The 25,969-nt window shown below is 49.1% G+C and overlaps 2 protein-coding genes across 3 annotated transcripts; both read right to left on the bottom strand.

The window, feature by feature from the left end:
* Nucleotides 1–534: 534 nt before the first annotated feature.
* On the bottom strand, nucleotides 535–8,678 carry LOC122167151 (angiotensin II receptor associated protein). Of its 2 annotated transcripts, XM_042831520.1 has the most exons (6): nucleotides 8,607–8,678; nucleotides 4,597–4,631; nucleotides 4,279–4,390; nucleotides 3,485–3,683; nucleotides 3,225–3,263; nucleotides 535–1,988 (listed from the first exon to the last, which is right to left on the bottom strand). In XM_042831520.1, the coding sequence occupies exons 1-6, from the start codon at nucleotides 8,631–8,633 to the stop codon at nucleotides 1,882–1,884; spliced, it is 519 nt and encodes a 172-aa protein (XP_042687454.1). In that variant the 5' UTR covers nucleotides 8,634–8,678; the 3' UTR covers nucleotides 535–1,881. The 2 variants fall into 2 exon arrangements, with proteins under 2 accessions (XP_042687454.1, XP_042687455.1); XM_042831521.1 differs by lacking the exon at nucleotides 3,225–3,263.
* A 5,457-nt stretch (nucleotides 8,679–14,135) lies between these two features.
* DRAXIN (dorsal inhibitory axon guidance protein) lies at nucleotides 14,136–25,936 on the bottom strand. The gene is made up of 7 exons (XM_042831674.1): nucleotides 25,856–25,936; nucleotides 20,276–20,751; nucleotides 18,500–18,684; nucleotides 17,871–17,982; nucleotides 17,429–17,518; nucleotides 17,142–17,231; nucleotides 14,136–15,026 (listed from the first exon to the last, which is right to left on the bottom strand). Exons 2-7 carry the CDS (start codon nucleotides 20,727–20,729, stop codon nucleotides 14,914–14,916), a joined length of 1,044 nt encoding a protein of 347 aa, XP_042687608.1. The 5' UTR covers nucleotides 20,730–20,751; nucleotides 25,856–25,936; the 3' UTR covers nucleotides 14,136–14,913.
* Nucleotides 25,937–25,969: the final 33 nt, after the last annotated feature.

Below are 25,969 nucleotides of genomic sequence, written 5' to 3'. Positions count from 1 at the left end.
AAGCGCACTGACACCCCTGCCTTGCTTTGCTCCTCTGTGCTGCCCTCACATCTGCTGACCTCTCCGCAGGAAAGCACACAGCACGTCAGCTAGATGGGCACTGATACAGATTTGGCTGTGTTTTGTTTTGTTTTCCAACTTAGAACAGCTTGGAAGAGCTTCCTTAGATGTAACCATATGTTCATGCTCAGGAACTCAGGAAGTGCTGCATTCAAAGCAGCCATTTCGTCTGTGGTCCACAGGTCTAGGGAAGAAAAAGCTGCCTCTCTCCTGAGTGTTTAAACACATTATTCAGGGATCCATACTGACACTGCATAGTTCTGAAGAACAGTAAAACACTGAATGTGTCCACTCTGCCACTTTAGAGAAAACAAGCTCTGCCTACCTAGTCTTCATCATGGGAGAGTAAATCAGATTAATGCAGCTCTACAGCATCTACCAGGTGTTCATCCAAGCATAAGCAACATTGGCCCAGGCACAGCAGCAGGCCACCATAATGCTCGTGCTGTAGAGGGAATGAAGCATCTGCTAATGTTTAGAGTGACAAAACCTGAAAGAAAAATGCTTGCTTTTAAAGATACATTTGGTACATTTCTAAGGGCTAGAGCAGGGTTAACAGGGTTTTGGTCGTTGAAGAGTCAACACAGCAGCAGGTCTTGTCAGAGAAATGCAATTGTCAAATAACAGATGTATACTTTGAAAGTGAACCTGCTGCAGAAAAGCACAGATCTTCCCAGCACTTGTATTTTCCTTCAGCCAAGGCTGACAATCTTTTCTTCTTCTAACAAAACCTGCTGAACATTTGTTTTTAAGAATTTCCCCCTGATAGCCACAGCAGGGCAGGTTTGCTGTGCATAAGATCCAAATTTATAGTTTGCCATGTTCCAGAGCTCACCACCACAGTGCAGAACTACACAAACCCACCCCTGCCATTCACCAGTCCTTCCTTTCCTCACTCACCTCCACACATCTCCATGCAGAACTGTCCACATGTTTACATTAAGCTTACAGCAGAGCCATTGAAGCCTTGTAGCCCTTGTCCCATAACAACTCCCCCAGACTACAGTCCCAGAGCCTCAGGAATAGCAATATTTTCAAATGAAACATGGGTGACCAGTGTAATTTTTTTTCTAACACAGAAGAACTGTATTCATTTCATAGATTTCTTAGAAAAGTATAACACTTCAAGTCCTATTAAGGCAGGCAGCTGAAGGCAAAAGGACATTTCAAGGCACAGAGCACACGTAATCAACATTTACCAGCCGTTTTAAGTATCCTGAAGGACATTTAACTTTCATAAAAGCATCAATGAATGCTCCCTGGCCCAGTAAGAGCACTTTATACAAACCCCAGCTGCACGTAAACCACCACAGCTAGCACATGGAGTTATGGTCATAAATCTTAATTTAAAAACATCATCAAAAACAGCCTTCAAGAACTCCCAGATGTTTCCTGGAAACGTACCAGCAAGAAGACAGGCTAAACTGTGCTGTCTTAGGGGCAGTCCATAAGCTTGTTAAAGATAGCTTGCCCAGGAATATTTTGTGCATCTCCCTTACTTAAAAACGAGAGGAGGCACAACACAAGACTTGGAAGAATGCAGAAGGTGCATCCACTTGCACATACAGAGGAGGGATTTAGGGGGAGGGGGGAAAGCAGTGTGTTGGAATCACAAAGAGTCACAGAGCTTAAAGTTATCTGAGATGTTCTGGGCTCATTCCAGGAACCCCTCTGCCTAATCTTCAGGAAGGAAAAAGAAAAGTCAAATCAGATCCTCTCCTGTTTGCTCAGTAGAAGGTCTTGTTTCATCAGAACAGACATGGGAGGAGCATAAGGCTGGACTGAGGGAGGGAGGTGTCCGTTCTGCTGCAGACAAGGGCCTCAATATGGATGCTGAGCTGTCTTGCTTGAGTCAGGCCACAGTGGAGAGCTTTCCTGCTGATCAATTGTCTCATAGGCACTGCGGTCCCGGCCTGCACGGTTGAGACCTGAACAAGAAGAGAACAAGCTTGATGAAAAAAATGAATGCAAAAAACTGAATCTCCTAGAAGAAACCAGAAGTTGAGGAGCATGCCACATTACCACGACAGGCTTGTTTTTATGCAGCAAGGATGCTGCCTAGTAATGAAGAGGGCTTTTGTTTCAAAAGAAAGACAGAGGACCTGGAAAATCACAATTCAGTTCTAAAGAAAAATGCCAGTTAGTAGGAAAAGAGAAAATTTGTCAATCACATTCAACACAAATAACAGCACATGGTTTGTACTGACAATGTTGTCAGGAAGACATTTCAGAAGAAGATAAAAAAAGTACTACGTGACTGAATTCCAGCTTGTGCCTGGGAAGAGATTCTGACAGCATGCTGTGCTGAACAGCATGGTAAGGAGGAAGAATACTCAGCTACACTTTCTGTAGGATACAGATGTTAAATCCTAGTCACAAGTACACTCAGCAGGTAATAAAAACTGGCACAAACATGGCACACTGGCCTTCTGAGCCAGCTAAGAGAGATCTGCATGGCATTTGCACAAGCAGCTGATGGAGAAAATATCCACATTCTTCTACCACAAGGTGCAAACAATACCCTGAAGCTGCTGTTTTCCTCTGACAGCCTCTCCTTCTTTATAAGTACCCACCACTTTTCACAAGAAGCTTCATCGTTTTTGCTAGCACCAATGCAGTCTAAGTAGCAGCTTTCAAACACTACAGTGCCTGTTGTACCACCTTTTGTCCTACAAAGCCTTAGGAAAGAAAAAGATAACTGTACTAGGCTGCTGGTTTTGCCAGGATGAACTCCCACACAGCAAACAATCTCTGGCAGCAGCCCCAGGAATGCTTGGCAAAGAAGCTGACAGAATACCCAACCCTAACACCTCTCTCTGGCAAGGCTGCCACATTATTCCTAGCAACTGCAGCCAGGAGGAAAAATGAGTGCCTCCAAGCAAAGGAGCACAAGGTAAACATCAGTCCCATTTCCCAGGTAAGGAAACAGAAGTCCACAACAATCAAGTTAGCAAGGGCACAAAGCATGGAGTTAGAAATCCACCCTTCCCTCACATGCATAATCCAGGTGGAAGGAATGATGCCTTAACTCTCCCATAGAAGGAAAAGGTTGCCAAAGTGAGAGGGACACCCAAAGGCTTCCAAGAAGTGCATAAAATGAAGGAAGTGGAAGAGAGGAAAAACCTGAGTTAACTGAGTAAGAGTGACAGCAGTGACATCAATACCATTGTAGGCAAACTGGCTGTCAGACGAGGACTCCAGGTCTGCAAGGGAAGAGAGGAAGAATGTAAATTTAAGGCCTAAGACTCAGCAGGAGCACAAAAGGGAGAAAAGACACGAGGAAGAGAGAGGCCATCCTCCTCCTTGGAAAGAAAGGCAGGATCCAGCTGCACAAGGCTGAGGCTGAAGGGTAAAGAGTCTTCTCCAGCAGCCTTCCCTAACAGGAGAGGACGTGGCCCACACTGATGTAGAGGAAGCACCCTACCTATGTTGAAGATGTAGTCCCCTCCACGCTCCCGGTACATTCGATACACAAAGTAGCAGGATCCAGGTTTCAGGAGGAGGCTGAAGATGGCCATGCCCATACTGAAACGCTTCACATCGCTGGGATAACCACGCAGAGGGTAGTAGACAGAGATGTGAATGATGTCTGTGAGGACCGTGAGCAGCAGGCCGGTCAGGAACTGGGAAGAGAGAACAGGACATGAACTGGATGAGGGATTAACTACCAGGAGTAACAGCCAGTTATAGGTTCTATCTACCAGAAGATCAATGTTCACACAATCATGCTTTTACCTCTGTATAACACAGTGCTAACCCTTCACATGCCCCCAGGTACACAGATAATCCTAAGTGTATGATCTCATACATCACGCATTTTCTTCACATCTGCTGGACGCCTTCTACTAGTATCTTCCAGGGTTGTTTATTTTTGCTTGCCAATTTCTTTAATGATCAGAGAAGAGATTTAAAAGGCATCTCTAACTCAAGCATATTGAATACTCAGAGTCTGGCGTTAAAAGTGACAACAGCAGGCAGAAAAAAAGAATCAAGTATGCCTTACCCCCGAGAAGCAAAATAATGGATAGTGAATGCTTCTCACCACAGTTTATAGTGCTTAAGTAGAAGCCAGGCTCCCTCGGGGAGACTAGAATAAATAAATAAAGAGTTTGACTTGTTCACTGCTGCACTGGGAGCAGCTGAAGATCATCACCGATTCAAAGGAGCTTTTCTGCCCTCCACCCTCTCCCTGGTGGAGGCAAATGCCCTCACACTCACCATCACGATGGCATCAAGGGAATCTCGCTGCACAATGGCCCAGATCCCCACTGCAAGGACACTGAAATTCCCCCAAGCATAGGAGGCTGGAAACGAGTTATTCATGCATCCCCTGCCAAACAAGACAAAAAACCCAAGCCAAGTTCACAAGGAGCCCGCAGCACTGTTTGCATTTATCCCTGCTCCCATACAACCACTGGGACTTAGGAGCTCCTTGCACACAGGCATGAACAGGGAGTGCTGATTCCCCAAGAACATGCCATTCCTAGTTTGAAGGAACATCCTCTTCTCAAGCCAGGCCAGTTACCAATCACTCACCACACTGTGAGCAGCCAGTGCACCAGAATGATGGCCTATGGAAAAACAGAGAGGAAGACAGATCAGCAATTGGGAAAACTGTGGGAAAAACAACACAAAGTTACACCACCTCACCTCCATGAGACAGAGAGGGAGAGTGCCCTGCAACCAGTGCAAAAACTGCCCTAGCAACTGGGCCAGCAAAGACAAAACCATTTTTTTCTGCTGCTGCTGCTGAGCATTTCCTGTGGTGCTCCACTATAGTCGTTCACTACTGTCATCATCACTGCTGACAGTTGATTCAGAGCACACTTCAGCCTTTTCTAAATGTGTTATTGATTTTGGAACTCTAGCAGAGTTTGTACTGCAAGCCAGACAATCTGATTCACAGCTTATACAGGAGCAATCTGGTGTCCCACCACCAAGAAGTCCATGAATAGACACGACTGCAGCTCCCAGCATTTCTGCTGTGGTCCTCAGTGAATTCCCCTTCACCCCCTCTCAACCCACTCACAGCAGCAGCCTGCCTCAGCTCAATACTAAGAGACCTGAAGCCATCTTCTAGGAACCTAAAAACCCAGTCCTGCCATGCTACACCACTCTTTCCACTTCCAGTGACACACCAGTGCCCAAATACTGCTACATTTATTGACTCAAAACGTCTAACTTCACAAGAACTCTTTGCTTCAAGAAAGTTAATGACCCATGAAGCTGTGACATGAGTGAAACCAGAAGGAGTGATGCCTTGGACTGTCCAGCCACGATGTCACAACATAGATACTGTAAGATAAAGCTCTTGTTCCTCTCTAGCACCCTATCACATCTGCTGAGCATTCAGCATGGACTGTCTGAACTTCAAACGCTGCTCAAACAGGTTTTTAATAATGATTTTTTTTTTTAATTGCTCATGAAAGCCTACAAAATGCTTCAGCACCACCCGCCGCCTCCCCTCCTCCCAGATTGCACAGCAGAGACCAGGCAGAAACTGCTAATCAGGAGAATACAAGATGTTCTTGGATAAGAATGGAGACATGCAAATAGCATTCACCCAAGAGACGATCACAACATCAGGGAAATTCTTAATTAGGTAGTATTTAATTGCACGTTATGCACAAGACCCCTCAAGGCTCAGCAGTTAATATAATTACACAGGGTGGGTTTTTCTTTGTTTTTTTTAAGCTGTCTAGATCAATATTGCAGTTACTAAATTACGAAGCAGGCTCCATCACCAGCATGAAGTCAGGTAGGCAAGGGCTGATAATCCAAGGGGCTGCTGAAAGAAAAACAAAGCTCTTCCTTCCGAGCTATTAGTCTGAGTTATCTGACAGCTCTTTGGGGCACTGTGGAATTGGCTGATGGTCTCAGTATGCTTTAACACAGAAAACGCAGTGTTAATGAAAAACATTATTTAAAGCTGCAGTCATTACGTGAGATAATTTGCAGGCAGCCTCCTGGTGAGACAGAAGAATTCATTCCCATCTGTTCAGGGGGATATATCCATACCTAAGAAGAGCATACGTTGCTTTTTTAAGAGTTCTTTGGAACATGAACTCATTCTCCCTGCCTGAAGGTATTCAAAGCCTACCTGGGCACTTTCCTCTGCAGCCTCCTCTGGGGTGCCTGCTTTAGCAGGGGAGCTGGACTGGATAATCTCCAAAGTGGTTGCAACCCTTTGAGTTGACCTATTTGATCTACTTTTCAAGTTTGCTTTGCTTTGAGCAGGAGGCTGAGCTAGGTGATGCACAGACGTCTTTTCCAATGAAAATGATTCTATGATTCCAGAGCTAGCATCTAAAGACACCCAAGAACAAGACATCTGTTTTCAGGCATATTCATTGTTTTCCAAGCTTGAACAAACTTGATATTTCAAGATTTAGCACAGCTATTGCAGTAACCCTAGCTATCAAACATTCACTGCAAAAATAAGGTGATGCTGCTTTCCACACTTTGCTGAGCATTACTACGAGAGCTGAGCCAGTAGATGCTGCTCCAGGAGAGGATTCCTCATCTACAGTAGGTCAAGGCCTGCTATGTATGTGTTAATTATACAGTTCTACACGCAGGTTTAAGAGGGACCTCAAGGCTGAGACTCTGCTGCATTCTGGTACAAACGCTGCATTCACGCAGGTTTTTGGAATTTTTCTTCTTCTGTTGTTAGGTTTATCCTTCTGATCTCAGAGAAACTGTAAGTAGTTAATGCCAACACATAGCAGTAGTGTGTTTTTCCTGGTCTCTCTCTGAACCTTGTCAAGCTTTGTGTTGTGTTTCAGAGCAGCAGGCCATGATTCAGGGGCAGCACAAAGATGCAGGATAATTATTAACTCACTGTGCTGCAGCCCTTGAATCCCAGAACACAGCATGGCTTTGGTTGGACAGGACCTTGAAGATCATCCGGTTCCAACCCCCTGCCATGGGCAGGGCTGCCAATCACCATCCCAGGGTCATCCAACATGACTCTGAATGCCTCCAGGGATGGGGCACCCACAACTTTTCTGGGTACCCCATTCCAGTGCCTCCCCATCCAAACTTTACAAAAGGTACTTCCCAATGCTGAGAAAAGTTTGGCCAGGTCAAGATCACTCTCACCCAGGAAAAGATCTAAGAATGGTTGCCGAAAACCAGGGAGGAATTGCAACATTTTACATTTTATGGGGATTCATTCGTTCAAGATGCCTTTTCTTCCAGCTCCTGCATCACCACCTCCCATGGTGGAGCATGGGATTTCACTGGCAGATTTTTTAATTTGATATCGTTATTTTTCCCTTTTGTTTTAGTGTGGGGAAAAAGAAAGACAGACACACACAAGCATTAAAAAGAAAACAATAAAAAAAGGAGAATGTAGCACTTTTTCTAGCGGACTGGGAACCACATAATAGCTAAAATTTGACAGAGCAAAATATCAGGGATGTAATAGAAGAACTTCTTCACAGTCAGAGTGATGGAGCACTGGTGCAGGCTGCCCATGGAGGTGGTGGAATCTCCTTCTCTGGAGATATTCAAGATCCATCTGCACACTTTCCGGTGCAGCCTGCTGTAGGGACCTCACTTAGCAGGGGGTTGGCTTCATGAGCTCCAGCAGTCCCTTCCAACCCCTACAGTTCTGTGACTGCAAATACAACCCATAACCCAGGCCCTGAAAAAGCCATTTGTGCACCTGCCTCTAAACAGGGCAATCCCTTCTCTCAGCAAGCTAAAAGAAGGGGAAAGGCGCCTATATGAACTCCCAGATTTCACTTAGCACAGCCACAAGCAAGCCTTCCCATAGCAAGCTGCAAGCACAGGGCAGCTGGCACAGAGCAGCCCCCAACCTGCTGGCAACACGCAGCTCCGAACCAAGGGCTGCAAACCCAACCTGCGATGCTTTCAGCAACGCGCCCAAAATCCCCACAGGGAAGCTGGGCGGTGAGCGGCACGTAGCCCTAAAAGGCTTCGCAAATATGATAAATGGAGGAAAAATAGAGGGAAGCGGGCGGTATCAGGGTATGCTCAGTCTCAGGGGCAACGTGGAAAGGGGCGATTTCAGCCTCCGTGCCAGAAGCCGCTTCCTCCTGAAGTTAACGTCAGTCCCTTATTTCCCGTTTCTCCACCAAATACCGGATGAAAGTTTACAGTCACCCTCATTCAACACCCCCTCCCCTCCCACACAAATGAAGAAAAACAAAAAAAAAGCGGTTTCTTTCGGTCAGATTCAGCCCGCAGCGCGGTCGCCTTTCTGAGGCGGTTTCCCTACGCGCCAACTTCGCCCCGTCAGTAACGCGCGGCGCCCATCGCTCCGTGCCGGAGGGGGGGAGGAGGGGAGGGAGAAGGGGGGGGCGGCCGTCCCGTGCGGCAACCTGAGCGACAACCACTCCAAAAAAAGCCCAACCCACAAAAGGCAAAAATAACCACTTCTCAAACACCCCCCGGCCTCCTCACCGGGCACCAAGCTCAAAACCAAGCGCAACGCCCACCCCCGTACGAGGGGACCCGCTCCCCTTTCTCCCAGCCGACCCGCCTCGCCCCACAGCGGCTCAGCCCCCCCCGCCCCGTACCTTGAGGCTGACGGCAGGCAGCTCCATAGCAGCGGCCCGCCCGCCCCGTGACTCCCACCGCGGGGCCGCCCAGGGGAGGGGAGGAAGGCGGGAGCGGTCGGGACACCGCCTCCCTCAGCACCGTGCCCCGCGGGTGGATCGCGGAGTGAGGGGAACCTCGGCGGGGTGTTTGTGTCCGTTGTCAGGCTGGGCAAGAAGGAGGTGAAGGCCGTGGAGTGCGAACAGAGATGGGAGCAGAGCGGTGCTGTGGGGAGAGGCTGAGGGAAGGAGTTGGGAAGAAACTCATCGCAGCTCCTGAAAGGAGGCTGTGGCGAGGTGGGCTCAGCCCTTGATCCGTGTAACGCGGAGCACGGCCTTACGGCACACCAGGGGAGGTACAGGCTGGATGTCAGGGATTAATTTGGGACAGTTTCTCCTTAGAAGGAGCAGCGATGTGCTGGCACAGCTGCACAGGGAGCGGCGGGTTCACCGTCCGTGGAGGCATTTGGTGTGGAGATGTGGCACTGTGGGCACATTGGGGCTGGATTTGGTGATCACACAGCTCTTCCCCATCCTTAATGAGCCTGTGATTCTGAACTGGGACTTCACCTCTTGATCTGAAAGTGCTTCCAGCTTTAGAGCTGGGGAAGTTGTCACGTAAACGACCGACCCAAGCCCACAGCGTACAGCTATGAATTCTTTCCCTCCCCTGTTCATAACAGCAGTCTTCTCCCCACACTAGTGATGGGATAGCAGAACCAAGAAATAAGGGTGACCGTCTCCAACCTTCCTTGCCCAATGTATGCATGACCTGCCTGCAGAGCATAGAATCACAGAATCACAGAACTGTAGGGGTTGGAAGGGACCTCCAGAGCTCATCGAGTCCAACCCCCTGCCAAAGCAGGTTCCCTACAGCAGGTCGCACAGGTCGGCATCCAGGCAGGTCTTGAACATCTCCAGAGAAGGAGACTCCACCACCTCCCTGGGCAGCCTGTTTCAGTGCCCAGAGCTTGACACTTTACAGGCAGACTATGATGTTTTACTGGGTCAGTTGCTTTCTTGTAATTTGTTTTTAAGACAAGGCCTCTGAGAGTGAGAGAGGAGTCACAAGTTCATTGCAGAAGCTGGATGTGGAAATATGTGAGTCACCCTTCAGCCCCATTTCCAGTTTGAGCAGCACAGTGCAAGGTTATGTGCAAGAGTTGTGTGCAGTGTGGGATCTGAACTCACACATTCTCAAACCAGCCACAAACAGGCCTTGAAAAAGCCATCTGTGCACCTGCCTCTGAAAAGGGAAGTCTCTATCTGCCCTGTCCTTCACTGCATCTTGAGTCCTGCTGGCTGCTAATATGCACTGTTTTTGAAGATCTCCCAAGGCAAAGTTTTAAATCGTTAAATCGCTGAGCAGAAGCAGCAGCAGCAAACTGACCTGCTGTGTAGTTGAAAACGTTTTAAAATGTCCTCCCAAAAATGCTCAATTGTGACACCTTACCAGAAATGTAACTCATGCATTGTCACATCAGCTGGGACTTCATTTCTGTGTCCTGCAGGGAAGCCCTGCTTCCATTCACAGAAGTACTGGTATCAATTGGGATCAACGCTAATTGCCTGAGCGATGTCACGGACTGGATTTTACCCTAAATGGCAAAAAGAAGAGTTGACATCTGAAAATATGTAAAGAGATACTGAATATCTGTATTGCTGGCTCAGTGTTTGGATACAAACTGTGACAGGGGTGCCATTCTGCTGGAATAGGCATCTAGCAAAGCAGTACGGTTTGTTTTAATGACAGTTTCCACTGCAGCCCAGTTTAAGTGTAAGCACTGTTTAGATGCAGCAGTTTGTGGGTGTCTGTGTTCCTTCCAGCATTCTCACTTGGTCTGAATGAGACAGGCGGTCTCATTATCATTTATGCAGTGTGAGCTGTAATTTGGATTGATGTGACTGCCGCTCAATGCAAAGCATTCATTTCCCCTTGTACAATGGAACTGCTTTACTTCATTTTGTTCATCAATGTATTGTGCAATTAATTCAGCTCTGTTTATTATATTCTGGGCTTGTATGTCACGGACTCAGGGGACTTAGAAATGCCTTAATGATCTCATGGATATGAAAACAATGAGAGCTGTGATAGGCATGATGCATTTGCACATCTCTCACACCTATTGGATCTAGACATCGGTTGTTTTTTATGTCTGCTTCGCTTTGCTCGTACCTTGTAAATTGCCTCTCTGTGTAAGCTGCTGCCTCTGTTCCCTTCCTTAGGCCTGATAGCTCAAAGTATCACAAACGTGGTGAGAAAGATAACAGCAAGTTAAAGACTGCGGGGAGAAGCAGATAACCCCGGAGGCTGGAAATAGGGTACAGAGATTTTCTTAACTAGACTGGTCCAGGTGAGTTCGGCTCACTGCAATTAATATCCAGCAATTAGCTGCTTTACATGAAAGATTTTGGTAGTATGCCTAGTGCAAATCAAGTTAAAACCTAATGCACAGCTGTTTCCCTTCCTGGCAGCATGAAAGTGGGGCAAATAAGGCAGAAATGCTTTCCTTTGCATCTTCAGGATGCTGTACCTTTGGTGGGCAGGGTGATAGCAGCAGGGAAGTGCAGCATTAGTACGGTTGCTCCTGCTCTCCTTATTTGGCCCACAGAGATAAAGGCAACCTCAGTGCTCACGGTTCTACTCTTCTTGTCACTCACTTGGGGTCTAGCCCAAAGATAACTGATGGCTGCAGCTGCCGTGGTACCTTTGAGCTGTGTCCTGCCTGCAGAGCCAAGAGCAATGAAAGCATCAGCTCTGCACAAATGCATGTGTCACCAATGGAGACCTTCTGAGTAAGCAGTGAGGAAGGGCATATAGAAGTTGTCCCGGCTCTGCAAACTCCCCTTTAGATCCCAGGGGGAAATCAGCATGCAGGAGCATCGTTTGGATTGAAGGGGACACTGAAGACATTTTGCAGTGCTGGAGAGAAAGCTCACTGCAAAACACATGGCAAGATGATTTGGGGAGTGGGGAGGGTTAATGTGGTACATTGTCAGATAAAGCTAAAAATTCCTTTCTAATCCCAGCAAAAAAGAGCTACTCTTTTTACTGTTTTGCTAAAATGTAACGAGAGATTCTCTTGTATAATTGAAGGATTACCTCAAGATTGGCTGATGCTCTAGAAAACACATGGACATGTCATAAATGAGTTTATGGGGAACATGTGATACTCAGAACATTCACAGAAAAACAACAGCTCTCATTCCTCCAGACTGAAAGAATATATGTGAAAGCACTGTTTTCTTTATGTAGCAGAGTCTGTCTGGCACAGACACGAACAATTTAGTACAGCATGATTTGAAATTGAAGCACTTTCACACCCCATGGATTGACAACAGGGTAATTAGCAGGGGAGGGGGGGGAGAGAGGGTTTCAGAAAAACACCCCCCAGCTAAAATGAATGCGGACTATTACAGACCTGAGAGATAATGATTCCCAAGTGTTTTAATTTGTGCTTCCCCTCCTTGTCTCCCTTGCAGTCATCATTTTGGCAACTGCCAGCAACATCCCTCACACACTCAGCAGCATTCACAGAGCAGGCAGCTGCTGAGATGATTATGTCAAATCAGCACTCTGTCCTCTCTTTTCCACGTCTAATGATTCTCACCCTTGGAGAAGTGCTTTAAATGAGGTAGACACCTCTGGCTCATTGTGAGGCTGCTAAAAGCAGTAGCTGCAGAGCAGGACTTTGGGTGGGACCCTGTCATTCACCTGACTGCAATTATCTTTCCAAACGATTCCACAGAGCCCTGCTGGTCCTTTTTTGGGCCTGGCCCAAAGTCCTTTCTAGGCAGCAGAAAAATCTTCCAAGAGCTGTGGATTGAGCTCTCTGAGGGCAGGAGAGAAGCTGAGTTTGTGTGAATTCTTAATTTGAGTTTCTCAAACAATCCACTGAGAAGAACAGATAAAACAAGGCTTGCTTGACGTCGATCTCCCTCTGCCTTATTCAGAGCTAACGTCCCCAAAGGCAGAACTGTCACTGATTGCGTTGCAACTGGGAGATGCAGGGAAGGAAGAAGGGGAAATGTGCTGAATGTAACCTGGTGGTGCTGTTGCTGCCACTGCTGTCGTGCTGCTGAGCCAGCAGAGCAGCACTTAAAAGCTTTCCTGTGCTCAGAAGTGGGTTGGACTTGCACAAACATTGCCCCTGGGTTTTATGTCACAGGCTGATCCTGCATTCTGTATCTTGGCACATTATTTACTCAACAGCTTTCATTTGCACTGCAGCCGTGAAGTCAGTAATACGTCTGTCGGAGACATAAATCAGGTTGCCTGATTCTGCTCACACTGCTGTGGCAGTGCTGCATGCTCTGCCCTGGCTGCTGCTCCTTTCTGCTTCCCCTCTGCAGCATCACAGTATGATTCAGAAAGAACAAGTCTCAGTCATGAGCTCTCCTACTGAAACCCCAATCTGAGCAATCAGTCCAATAATCTTGTAGCTCAATTCATTATAATTAACTCAATTTTCACTGTCCTTAGACATCTAACTAATCCCAGCAATTAAGAATCAGCTGTTCTCTATATTCAGAGTTAACAGTGGACCTAAAGCAGAAAAAGCAAAGGGTCCCCTGTTGAAGTCTAAAACCTCTGGCTTAAAATTCAGACTTGCTTTTATTGCAGCAAAGTCTTGTTCAAAACACTGCCCAGAACCCTAGAAGGATACGGGGCACTGAATGCCTGCATCACCAAAGATAAAGATCCCTGCCAGATTTCCAGCTTTCTCTTACTTGCACTGTTCCAAACAGACTCAGCTCCGATATCAGGAAGCACCGCAATATCAAAACTTGGCTTTGATAAAAGACAGCGCGTGTGATTCTTATTGCTGTCACACAGACCAGGATTTGAGAGCTCTGCAATTGACTGTGATCAATTAAAGCCTTTTTCCATTCGTGCTTTCACTGACAATAGCACTGGCAGAACCACCTACTGTTCTGCATCTGTGCTGAGGGAGGGGCTGCATTTCTCTCTCTGGGTTAACAAACTGCATCCCTGCTGCCACAGCATAGAGCTGTAGCCAAGCCACCATTCCTTACTCCAAATTTTTGGGCTGAGATTGTCGTGCTGTAATTAGAAATCAAAACAGCTCTGGCCAGATGAGCGTCAGGCTTTGCCTAAACCCTCCTTTCCAAATCCTCTGTGCATCTCCCAGCAATACAGGTGCACGTGGGTCAGAACTACTACTGAATGCACAGCGCAGTTCTGTAGTCATGACTGGGCAGCCATCACATCAGAGGCACAAACCATAATGCCAAGAAGCACCTGGATGAGTACACAGTGTGACACTATGAAACAGTGCAGAATGGGGACCTGCCTCTCCTAATGGCACACAGTGGGGTTTCGGGAAGCAGTGTAAAGAGGATTCTGCCCAAAGCACCAGGTTTACTATTTCTACTCCTCTGAGCCCTCCTGGCTCCTGCGCCATCCTCAGGTGCAGCTGAAGAAGCAGAAGGGTTCCACAAAGGGTATCTATCATAGCTTTATTTACACATCGTGGAAACACACATGCAACATGTCACAGGATTCACTACAGTGGAACAGCCTGTCCCTATCTCCTGTTACCAAAAACCTCGTTTTTGGCTCACTAGGAAAACTATCACTTCCCCAGAAAGCTCCTAAAAATAATCATTAAAAATAACAGACTTGGCAGGATAACTAATGAGTGAGAGCTGCAGGCAGGGATGTCTTGCCACATCCTTGCAGAAACCAGGTCATTCTATGGGAGCAGGAGAGAAGGAAGGAGTGGGAGTCGATGCTCTCAAAGAAGACAGGTAGGAAGTGGCAGCATGTAACTGCTGGGAGTACCAGTTTGTAGCAGTAAACAAAGGGGAGAAGGAGAGCTCTGTCAGGGGTCCCTTCTCACCCAGGCAGCTTCTGCTATCATCTTTGTCTCCCTATAAGCTTCCAATTCTCTAAGAACCTCTGACCCTAAGGAGTATCTGCCTTTCTTCTCAAGCAACTGTTGAGAGGGAAAGCTTAAGCTCCTGTGCCTCCTGACCTGAAGGATCTTTCCTATCTTGCCATCAGACTGGCAATCACGATCATCTCCAACTAACTGGGAGAGGGGGACCCAGAGGACGGAAATGTGCTGAGGGAAGGGAGGAGGAATGCAGTCCTGGTGTGGAGAAGGCTGAGACCACCCTAGAGTTAACGCCAGCCTCAGTTCTATTGGAGCCTGGCCTGCAGCTTCAATCATTCACTTGACTTTTTCTCTAATCCTCACTGCTAGGTGTAGGCAGTTTGACTCCAGCTACTGAGCATCCAGGCAGGAGATAAAGTCCCACCCTCCTAAACGTTAATGAATGATCCCTGCTCTCCGTTGGCAGACTCAGGCTCCACACAGCGCCCTTTCCTTCGGGTCACTCTTCGGTTCCGGTGGAATTTGGCGTAGCAGCGTAGCCCTGTAACAAAACAACAGCAAACAGCAGGCATGGTGAGAGGGTAAGGCTTCATTAAAGCAGTAACACTGAACACAGCTCCCAGCCTCAGCTCATGACAGAACCTGCAGCAGTGGGGCCGGTCCCAGCACTGGGAAGCCTAGGCTGTGTCAAAGGAGGTGGCAGACAGATGCCCCGCGTGGGCAGGGCGCGTTGCTTGCTGCTATTCTGCTTGGCTCACTGTTCTGGTCTGGGATTCATTGGCTCTGGCAGAAAGCTTCACTGGCTTTTTGAAATACCAATGAATTATCCCAATTGTTTCCAGTGATTTTATGGAAGCCCTGCTTGGTTTCCCCCTATTACTTCCCATTACTGTCTAAGTGAACTCTCCATCGGGAAATTACTACAGACATAACGTGCAGCACCGACGGCTGGGAGCTCCCCTTGCTATTTGTTTCTCTGAAGCTTCAAGAGAGGAGGGAAGAGACTGAAGTGCTATTACTGGGAGGCCTGATCCAAAGCTCACTGCTCATCTCCTTCACTTCATTTTGGATGCTAGAAATGCAGGCTCTGAAGGAAGCTATCAGAGATAGCATTGATGAATACTTGGAGGGAGAAAAAAAATAGTATTTCATTTGTTAAAAAAAACCTTTAGTACACGGTCTCCCGTAGCAGAGGAAGGCAATGGGGGTCTCTGGTCAGGTTAACTCATCAGTTTCTGGTACTGATTTATCTTGTCATGCCTACCCCAGAGGCATTTGTCCCATCCTGGAGGTGCCCAAGGCCAGGTCAGATGGGCGGCCTGAGCTGGTGGGGGGCAATCAGCCCAGAGCAGGGGGTTGGAGCTCTGTGGTCTTTAAGGTTCCTTCAACTGAAGCCATTCTATGATTCTGCTGTCTGACTTTGTTCCAACTGAGGCAGGTGGGCCAGATGGAGGAAAGCCTACGTGCAAGCAATGCACATGAAAGTTTTGATTTTCAGTAGTCCAGGATCTGGTTATAGCAGTTATTGGCAAGACCTGATTTGATCGTTCTCAAAACTGAAAATCTTTTTACTTCCAGAGCAGACAACAGATGCAACAGTGCCAGCACCCCCAGAGTGGGGGAGGTTGAGGATTTATGGCTGCAATAATGAGACAGCCCATAAACTGTCCTTGAGTACTTGTACACAGGAGACCCATCCGATGTCACAGGTCACTGAGCAGCACTTTGGAGTGCGTGTCCCTGGGCTGTGTTGAGACCAGGCTACCTTGAAGCTGAGTTTCTGCCCCTCATTACCAGCCCTCCCCAGGGCAGTTAGGCCTCCCAGGAAGAGAGCACTCAAGATCAGAGCTCTGTTCTTATCTAAACATCTTATCTGGACCCTATACCTCTGGGGATCTCTTTAGAGGATGCATATTTGGCATCAACACACAACTAGCTTAAACACAAAGCAGGGCCGCAGGCAGCGTTCATTAGGCTTGCAGAAAGACTTTTTCCTGGGTTAATCTATCACAACATCCTCACTGATGAAGGCCTTCCAGTATTCCATGACACAGCCAAGGTGAGAGCTATCACTTAACATTACAAATCCAGGAAAGCACTCAGTCAACTGGGTGCACAAGGTGTCTGACCTGGTCAGAGTCACCAGTCCTTAAACACAGGTCACTCAGCCCGGCAGGCAGCTTTGTTCTGACAGACAAGACCCAGTGCCTGGAGCTGGTCCTGAACGTGTTCAGACTGGAAGAGTGCTTTTCAACACCTTCCTAAAGTCACAGCCTACTGAGGGCTGCTGTAGATTCTCCAGAAATAATTTTAAGAAACCCAAGTGTGAGTCCTGCCCACACCTACTGAATTGCTACATATTCATTTGAAATTAACTCAGGAAAGCCACACGAGGCATAAAGTAACGCGAAGCAAGGGTAGCAGTACAGTGTCACATACAGTGTGTGGGACTTCAAAGCACCACTGAGTTGTTTATTTTCAGTGGCTTCTTCTGTTAGATAGATACCAAGAGAGAACACAAGATATCCCAGCTGACTCACTGGTCACATTGCGAGGCGGTGTCAAGGAAAGGCCAGGAACAGCAGCGCTGCCTACAAACACTGCGCCCAGCCAACTCCTGAGACAGCAGGAAGAGGGGGAGCGAGGAGCTGCTCACCTTCTGTGCACATACAGTCATCGTAACATTTGTTGTTGAGGCCTCGGTTGTGTGGTTTGCAGAGGTGCTCACGCAAGTCACAGCAAGAGCCTGCAATGTAAGAGCATGGGTGAGCACGGCTGATTTCTTCCCTGCTAGGACTGCGGCAGTGCTACAGATGTTACCTTCCAACTGCCCTCTGCACACCATTACTGAACAGCATCAAAATTAGGATACTTAGAGCGGAACTTGGGCTGGTCTGCAGCCAATTCTACAAACGTGACATTGGTCATCAGGCTGATCCTGACCTGGGAGGCAGTCAAGGTGGTGGTCACACGGCTCCCCTTCTGCTGATGAGGTTTCATTTCCACCACTGGAGCTCTTACTGCGGCGTTTCTCTACGGAAAAGAATTGGCGCTGGTAGAAAATATCACACTGCCGTTTATATTCTGGAGACTAAGGTGAAACAAAGCCCCAAACTTCAGGAGTTTGAGTTCTGAACCCTTATAGTTCAGTCTCCTCTCTACTTCTCAGCCTTCCACCCAATCATTTTTCCTTTCCTCTCAAACTATCCGCCCAAAATGAGAAGTGTGTTGAAGCAGAGCATAAACACAGTCAGCTTTTTCTCTCTTTCCCCACTACAATGGCCTCTTATCCCTCAGCACATCTGCCAACACTGATCATAGGCCAAGACTTACAGGATGACTTTTAGGAAAGAGGATGGTGAGCTCAACAGGGTGAGTTTAGCACCTTTCTTTTTAGCTGACGGCCACATTTCTGGTTTGAGGTCCTCATAATCTGTCCAGTCAAAGAGTGCCATATCTAGGGTGGGCATCACATCCCCATCTTGCCTGAGGCGGGCCTGCAAACCACAAGATACCAAAGAGACAATGGATTATACTTCTGTAGTGACACTGAAGCATTTGTCAGTTTTCCTCATGCTTTCAGACCTTAAGGCTTTATAATTCCCCCACACACACATCCCCACCTTGTCCACTGGGGGTTCTTAGTATCATGTTCAGAAAGGAAAAGCTTTCTCTTGTCCCAGCTAAAATCAAGAGGGAAGCTTTCACTGCTTCTTTGTGGGGCAGGAAGGCCAGCAAGGAGCATTAGAACATGCTGCCCCTCCAGCCAAGGGCTACTACTGCATCTCTGCTCCTTGAAGCCGAATGGAGATGGCTAGCTAAGGGAGAAGGAGGGCAGGGAAGAGAAGGGACTAAAGGAGCAGCTTTTGGGGTGTCTCCAAGATAGAGAGCTGCTTCTGAGTTTGGTGGTAGGCAAGCACTTTCCTCTAACTGAAAAAGAAGAAACTGGACCTTAGCTGCAGGAGATTGCTGTCTGCATCAGAGCTGCAGTGCAGGTACCAGTGGTCTCTTTACCTGTGACCGCGGCGACGTGGCTGGAAGCACAGGGGGCTCTTCTGTGGAAACGACCAGATCCAGTGCAGTGAAGGGAAGCACGGCGGGGGTCGGGCTGCTCGCTTCCTCTGCCTGCAGGTTTTGAAACTGTTGCTCGAAGCTTTCAGGTTTCTTGTACAGGGAGCTTGGCCCAACAGCAGCCTTCCCTGCAGAGGACAACAGGTAAAAGCATGAGCTTTGTCGTCCCTTTCCTCTCTGCACACCATGGAAAAATGCAAGTTAAAGGAATCTTTGATTCCATCCAGCCACTGCCTTGTTTTCTACCACCCTGAGACCGGTGTCAATCAGTCCCAACCTATCTGCACCTTGATTCTTACACACTGAGGTCACAGTATCTTCAAGAAGGTGCACTGCTGTATTTCTCATGCTTAAGAATCAATGGATTTCTTCCTAAAGAAAATGCGAATCTCCAAGACTTCTTGAAGCTGTAGGTGTAGCAAGCCAATTCTTTTGGGAATCATCCTTGTTGGCTGGTCTTGGGAATACAAAAAAACCCCATTTTTAGAGCTGTTGCAAATTCCTGAAACACATCCTTACCTCATTTTAAGGGTGGGTAATTCCTATCTAGCTCAAGTCAGAACCTTCCAAACTTGAAATGAAAGAACTTCATAACCTGACCCATGCTTTTGCAAAGACTTAATTTCATTGTAGACCTTAGGTTAAGCCAAAGGTACTGGGCCTGTTTTGCAGTCTGCAATTAAGGCTTCAAGCCAGCTTTGTTGCACGCTCTTTCTATATTGCTTAATGTGAGCTGTTCAGTCAGTCCCCTGAGAAAACAACAGAGCTCTTCTTACTGATGCAGGGAGGAGTGATAGCTGGAAGGCAGGGAGACTGACACCCAACTTGTCAAATGGTGCAGATGGGCACGGAGTGCCTGGCTTTAAGAGCACTACAGATTTACTGCTGTGAGGGCACCGTACTGCAGAGACCACAAGCTGACCTGCGGAGGGAAGCAGCCCCAATCAAAAACTTTTAGCAACATTTCTAACAGTGCTGTCACGTAATTAGAGCAATCTCACATGTGAAAAAGTTAGATTTTTCATAGTTTGCCATAAACTCAGAAGAATGCAAGTTGTGATGGGAAGAAACTGATCTTCAAGCTAAGTAGGCTTTTTTAATTATTATTTCCAGTTCTTGTCATGTTTTGAAGTCAGTGGAGAGATTGAGCATGGCTTGGTCTTTTTTCATCCTAAATTGAACTGTTTGCTTAAAAAAAAAAAAAAGCAACAACAAAGGAGGCCACCCCAAACCAACCCCCCCTGTCCAGGGCTTCCAGCGCTCTCCCCTATAAGGCAAACAAGGTCATTTTCAGAAAATTGCAGCCAGCAGTACAAACCTCCAGTTCTGGAGTTGCCTTTTTTCTTGTGCCTCTTTTGTTTGGCAGATTTCTCCCCAGAGCAGGCACACACCCCACGCTCTCTGCGCACTCATGTGGCTCAACCACAGCTACATCTTCTTGCCCTCATTACAAGTGACCCAACAGCCTCCCCTTGAAGCTCAAATCATAGAACGGTTGGAGTTGGAAGGGACCCTAAAGGCCATCAGGTCCAACCCTGCACTGAGCAGGGACACCCACAGCTCCATCAGAGCCCCATTCCCTGACCTTGGGTGTCTGCACCACCTCTGTGGGCAGCCTGTGCAGTGCCTCACTGCCCTCACTGCAGAACACTTCTTCCTTCTATCCAGTCTAATTGCCCCCTTGTAGTCTGACACCAGTTCCCCTTGCTCCCCTCATACCTCTGTGGTGTTTCAGCCTGTCCCTGCGGCTGTGCCGTCGCTGCTCTCGGTTCTGCTTCTTTCCTCTCTCAGACCCAGGGGACTGATTCTCTGGGAGCTCAAAGCCCAGGAACACATCCTTATCCTTATCCTTATCCTGTTTCAGTGCTGCTGGCTGGCCAGGTGGCACCACCTCCTCCATGGCTGGAGCTCCGCTGCCCACTCGGAAGGCCTCTTCCCCGGCTGGTTGCCCTCTGGCAGGCAGGGCAAGGACCCTTCCTTTCTTGGCCAAGCCATGCTTGTGCTGGTGCCCACTCCTGGGATGCTGAAGCCACATCTCTTGGTTCTGAAGGTGGTTGTTGTTCTCATTTTTGAGCTTCATGTCAGTGTCCAGGGAGATGGCAAAGGTGATGTCAGAAAGAAGCAGCACACACAGGAAAAGAGACGGAGGGAAGAAGGTGGAAGAAGCTGCCATAATCCTGGGGCCTCTGTGTCACCTGCAATTAAAATCAACAGCGACAACACGAATGAAGCAACCAACTTCTAGGAACCGTAAGGGCAACCAAAATTCAACTCAGACACTTGAGATGTCCAGATGTCATCCAAAAAGAGTTGGACGAGAGTCCCTCCTTGGTTATCTCCTGTGCCAGCCAGGCTTACAGCAGCTGAGACCCACGTGCAGGGCCTGCAGGGATAAGAGGTCCCAGTTTCATGTGCAAATGAGGGCCATCAATCAGCGGGACGCTTCCCTTTGATGGCTGAGCAGCCCCCTGCCCTCCCACTCCTGCCTGCCATCTGAGGGCTGCACAGCACCAGCTGTCGGCTGGGGCACTCGGCTGCCACGTTGGCATCCTCAGCCTGCCTGGCAGCGGCCCCCAGCACAGCTGGTTTCCTTGCAATGAAGATGTCAAGACGAACAGAACCGGAGGCAGATGGCGGCTTCGCAGGACCAGCAACAGCGAGAGCCCTGAGCAGCTCAAGGCGTGGACGCACACACTGCCTGAACGCGGGCAAGGAAAGAGACAGCAGAATGGTTTGGGCTGCGTCTCTGCAGTGTGGCAGAAAAATAAATCTGCTGCTGTCAGCAGAGCAGGGGATGCTGGTCAAGGGGCAGGAAGGCAAGCTGAATGCCCTATGGCTCGTCCCACTGCTCTCCCTGAGCCTGCAAACTCGTCCCACCTGCACTCGTCCCACCAAGTGACACCTGCACAGGGAGGGCAATCCAAGTTCAGAGGACACTGAGACCAAAACTCAGAGCATTTTAATCCATTCTGCTTCAGTGGGGGATTTTCACGGGTCTTTTTTCATCCCTGTGTTTGTGTTATGAATGTGGCTTTGGGACATTGCACTGGTTACAGACTTCTCTAGCTTAATTCTTCTTTCCCTGCCCTTTTGGTAGCTTTCCTGGACTGTTCCTCTCAATCTGGGCAGCTCAACCCCCTCCACCAATCTCTCCTGTACCCCAGGCCTCGGTTGCCACTCATAGCCATCGTTCTGTTCACCACGTGATCCTCTCTGTTGCCTAATTACAATGGCTTGCGCTCCTTCCTCCAGCTGCTCTGCTGCTCCATGTCACCTGTGAAGGGGGACACGCAATTCTGCTCAACTACACATCAGCAGATTCTGCCTCTGCAAGATGCATCTCTGCTATTGCTTAGAAACTGGGAGCAAACTTTCAGTCTGTATCTCTGGAGAGAAGCAGGCAGCACAGAGGGCTTTCCTTCCATGTGGGGTGTGAAAATCAAGTCCTTCCACTGGCCACAAAGCCAACCAAGTGTGAGGTGAGGGCTGATCCGGGAGCTGCTCATTTCCTGCAGGCGTAGTGCTATGGAATAGTATTTTATTGACAGCTACCTGGGACAAAGGAAAACCAGACTGACAGCTAAATATATTATCAAAGCACCTCCAGTTCCTGCTTCTCACCAATGTAACAAATAGCAGCCAAGCAAAACCCAAACCCAGCATCCGCAGCCTTTGTCTTTTTGAGGGATTTTCTCTGTAAGAACCGGCACAGACCAGCTGGATCAAGGCATCACAGAACAACCCAGAGAGCTGCAGACAGCATCTTACCTTTTCATCTATAGGCAAAACGGCAGGAGGAGAGAAAAAGTGCAAAGAGAATGGAAGGCAGTGCCTTCAGTCTCACTCACAGACAGCGGCGCTTTGATAACGAACCTGACAGACACATTAGCCACAATTCTGCTTTGCAGCAGGAGCCAAAGAACAGCTCGATGCTGTGGTGCTGCTCCTCAGCATCCAAATGCCTCTCAGGACCCCAGCCCACAGCAGCAGCCAGCCCAGGGCGTGGGGATGCAGAGCACAGCAGCATTCTCACTGCTGATGCACCTGTTCTGCATCAGATGTTTTTACCCAGGGCAGAATTTCCTACGCAGAAATAAACGTGTATCAAGTCCGAAATTCATCCTCTTCTGAGGGGTGGTACTTCAATAAAGGAAACAGCCCAAGCACTCACCAAGCCGGCTGCTCCTGCAGCTCTCCCCAGCACCACATCTGTGTCCTCCTTACTTCAGCCAACACTTTGTGTGCTTCCTTTGTGCACCCCCGGGATTATCAGCCACCTACTTCTCGAGGAAGCAAATCTGCCTATTGACGTGAAAATGTGTAAAGCAAAGATAAGGCCGTGGAGCTACCTGGGGTGCGAGCTCAGGGCTGACGAATGAGTTGCAGAGCTGTCTCTCAGATCTATTTTGGGTCAGCAGCGGATGGTCAGAACCCTGTAAGAGAAATTATGTTGTTTGGCATCTTGGGGAACTTCCCCGTGGGCAGTCCCTTTCTCTGGACTCACAGATATTATTACTATTGCTCTGCTCTCAGCTTGTAATCCTGCAAGGCAGACGTGGACTGAATGGATACACAGAAACTCATGGTTTTTTTCTCCCTGTAAATGCAGCTCTGTCAGCCTGGTGTGGAAAAAAAGGCTGTGATGCTGCCACTGCTGCATTGGTTCATTCACTGCATGCGTTCATTCATGCATCTCACTGAAGCCACGATACATGAGAGCCTTGGCTTTAAGTTGTCACCCATGTTCTTCATGACACAGCAGAGAGGAACAGAACACTTCAATCCAGAAATGCATGTCAAGTTCCTTTATCACTCCTTTATCACTCCAGACCACCGATGATGCAGTTTTTATGCTCAAGAGCTGAACCAAGCCAGACCCAAGCATGTCATCTGGGACGCACTTCTCCTTGGCTCTGATAAGATCAGACTTTGGCAGCAGTGCATAAAGATTTCCTGGACTCCAGACAACCCCAAGCTGCAGCAACAGACAAAGCGTGTGCTCATCTACACGAGCGCTGTGTGTATGTGCATGTGTGGCACAGATGATGGACAATAAACCCAGCTTCGTGTGCCAGGCTCCCTGCAAATAAGGAGCCACTGGGTGATGGATTGGCTTGGGAAGGCCTGCAGCAGAATGGCCAGGGTAGGTTCCATGGTAGCCGACGTGCAGAGAGCTGGCTGGAGCCAGGAGGATGGCATTGTACAGATAAATGAGATTTCCCTTCCCTGCTGGGTCTCATTCCATCTGGTTTTCTGTTTCTGGAGGCAAATGCTGGGAAGCTTCACACACAGTCTGCCAAGAGAAGACCCTCCCATTTCAAAGGGGTCCCCCCAGCTTTCCAGGGTCTCCAAAAGCAGATGGGAAATTCTGAATGCACCCTCGTCTTTTCCTCCCCTAGGCACACGTAATTTCACTTTGCTCATCTCCCACATTTCTTGCACACTCGCTTTAATGAAGGATAACTTTATAAAGGGGTGACAGAGCAGCCAAGTCTGCAGCTCACTGCTCTTCTGGGTCAAAGCTGTCCTCCTTTTGCAGGTTGCCTGCATCCATTGTCACCTCTCCTCCCAACCTACCTCTCAGATTCATCTGATTTCGTATCTTCTTCATCCATCCTGACTGGGAGACGTGTTCCTTCTGCAGATATTCAGGCTGGGTGAATCCCACAACACCACCCTTTGAAACATCTGTTTTTTCCTTTTGCTTGTTGCTTTCTCTTTCTGCCATCACCAAGCACTCTCTGCTGCCGGGAGGACCACAGTCACGTTTGCTCTGTGCACCGATTACAAATGGCAGCACGAAAATCATAGAATGGTTCGGGTTGGAAGGGAGCCTTAAAGGTCCAACCTTCTGCAGTGAACAGAGACACCCACAGCCCCATCAGCGCCCAGAGCCCCGTCCAGCTTGAACACAAGACAGGACACAGACTGAAGCTTGCAGAGGGTTCAGCAGAGCTGTAGGTACCTCCACAAAACACCTCCCCGAGACAACCTGCATTCAGCAAGTGCGTTCACCCCAAATGCCCCTCATTCCCCATTAGTGAAGGGCTGGGACTGGGTTTTGCTGCCCAGGTGATCCCAGCTGTGCCCCGTTTCCCTGGTGCCTACCCGCAGAGTGCATCCCTTGGAGCAGGGAGCGCAGCCCAGGGGACAGAGCCGCTGTTTTGAAGTGGAATGAATGAATATGCAGTACCCTCTGCTCCGCTCCCCTCCGGGACCTCTCGGAGCGGCTGACACAGCCATCACAGGCGACCCGCTATCAAACAGAGCCTCCCCTGCCCGATAATGAGATTAAAATAGCAATGAGTCTGAGATTAGCATCTGAGATACAGTCGCTTGCTGTCAGCGCAGCGGAGAGGACTCTCCGGCTTCCCTCACAATGCCCGGTGACAAATGAAACGCGATCAATAGCAGAGCTCATCGCTCAGCCAGAGGAAAGCACCGCCGGTGGGACGGGGAAAGAGGGGCACAGTGACACGGGGAGGTGTGGGGTCACCGCCCTGGGAGGTGTTCACAGAAAGGGCACAGCGTGGATGGGTTGGGGTTGGAGTTGATCTTAGAGCCCGAACGAGTCCGTGATTCTGAGATTTGGCCCCGTCCCCACCGCGATGTGTCCCCGAACAGCGCAGCGCCGGGCTGCGCTGCCTTCCTCCTCTCTGTGTCATCCTCACTCTGAACCCGAACGCGTGGGACGAACGTTTCCTGCAAAAGACAGGAGATGGAAACACAGAACCGTTTCCACTGAGGCTGACGGCCGGCTCCAGGTGTGAATCGGATAAACGTCACTTACAAACCCCACATGATGAATTGCCGGCCGCAACGAGCCGTTAAGCCATGCCAAATTGATTTAATTCACAACCAAGATCTCACTTTTGGCAAAGCAAGAAACGCAGAGAACGACCCGCGGGCACTCGGGGGAACGCGAACACACAATGCCACGGAGGGAGCAGCCTCCCTTCGCCCTTCGGCCACTTCACGGAGCGGTGCGGGCGCTCAGCGGCTCCCGGCGAGGGGAACCGCGCCTCTGTCCGGAGCCGAGAGGGGAAGAAGAGCCGCCCGGCAGGGCAGCGCTCAGCACCGCCCGACGCAGCCCGGACTCGGGGGAGCCGCAGAGCGGGGCTGCTCCGCCAGCACGGTGACAGCGGGGGCGGCTCGGGAGCAGGCTGCCCCCATCCCCACCGCTTCCCAAAGCCGGCGGTGCCGGGATCCCCGCAGCCTTTGTCTTCTCCCGGTGAAAGTGCCCCTGTACCTAAGAAGCAAAGGGAAAGCGGCTCAGCGGAGCGGCCCCCCGGTGCTTACCTGTGCTCGGCTGCCGGTGGGCAGAGCAGGGCAGGGCTGTGCCGGGGTACGGGTGTGCGGACCGAGGAGGACGAGGAAAAGGAGAAGGAGGAGGAGGAGACGCGCGGAGCCAGT

The sequence above is a fragment of the Centrocercus urophasianus genome, unplaced genomic scaffold (assembly GCF_019232065.1).
Source record: "Centrocercus urophasianus isolate 14NV4802_14NV808 unplaced genomic scaffold, USGS_Curo_1.0 seq_36, whole genome shotgun sequence".
In the NCBI taxonomy this organism is placed as follows: Eukaryota; Metazoa; Chordata; class Aves; order Galliformes; family Phasianidae; genus Centrocercus; species Centrocercus urophasianus.
The sequence above is the reverse complement of the archived record's forward strand: the minus strand, read 5'-3'. Positions and strand labels throughout refer to the sequence as shown.

Bases quoted from the DNA above. Each gene is read 5' to 3' on its own strand.
- LOC122167151 (XM_042831520.1), bottom strand. From the start codon at position 8,633: ATGGAGCTGCCTGCCGTCAGCCTCAAG. The intron at 4,391-4,596 runs GTGAGTGATTGG...CTTGTTTGGCAG, and splicing joins CACTGGCTGCTCACAGTGTG to GGGATGCATGAATAACTCGT. The intron at 3,264-3,484 runs GTAGGGTGCTTC...CTTCCCTTGCAG, and splicing joins GGACTACATCTTCAACATAG to ACCTGGAGTCCTCGTCTGAC.
- DRAXIN (XM_042831674.1), bottom strand. From the start codon at position 20,729: ATGGCAGCTTCTTCCACCTTCTTCCCTCCGTCTCTTTTCCTGTGTGTG. The intron at 18,685-20,275 runs GTATGAGGGGAG...TGTCCTCTGCAG, and splicing joins CAGGCTGAAACACCACAGAG to GGAAGGCTGCTGTTGGGCCA. The intron at 17,983-18,499 runs GTAAAGAGACCA...TGTGGTTTGCAG, and splicing joins CCACGTCGCCGCGGTCACAG to GCCCGCCTCAGGCAAGATGG.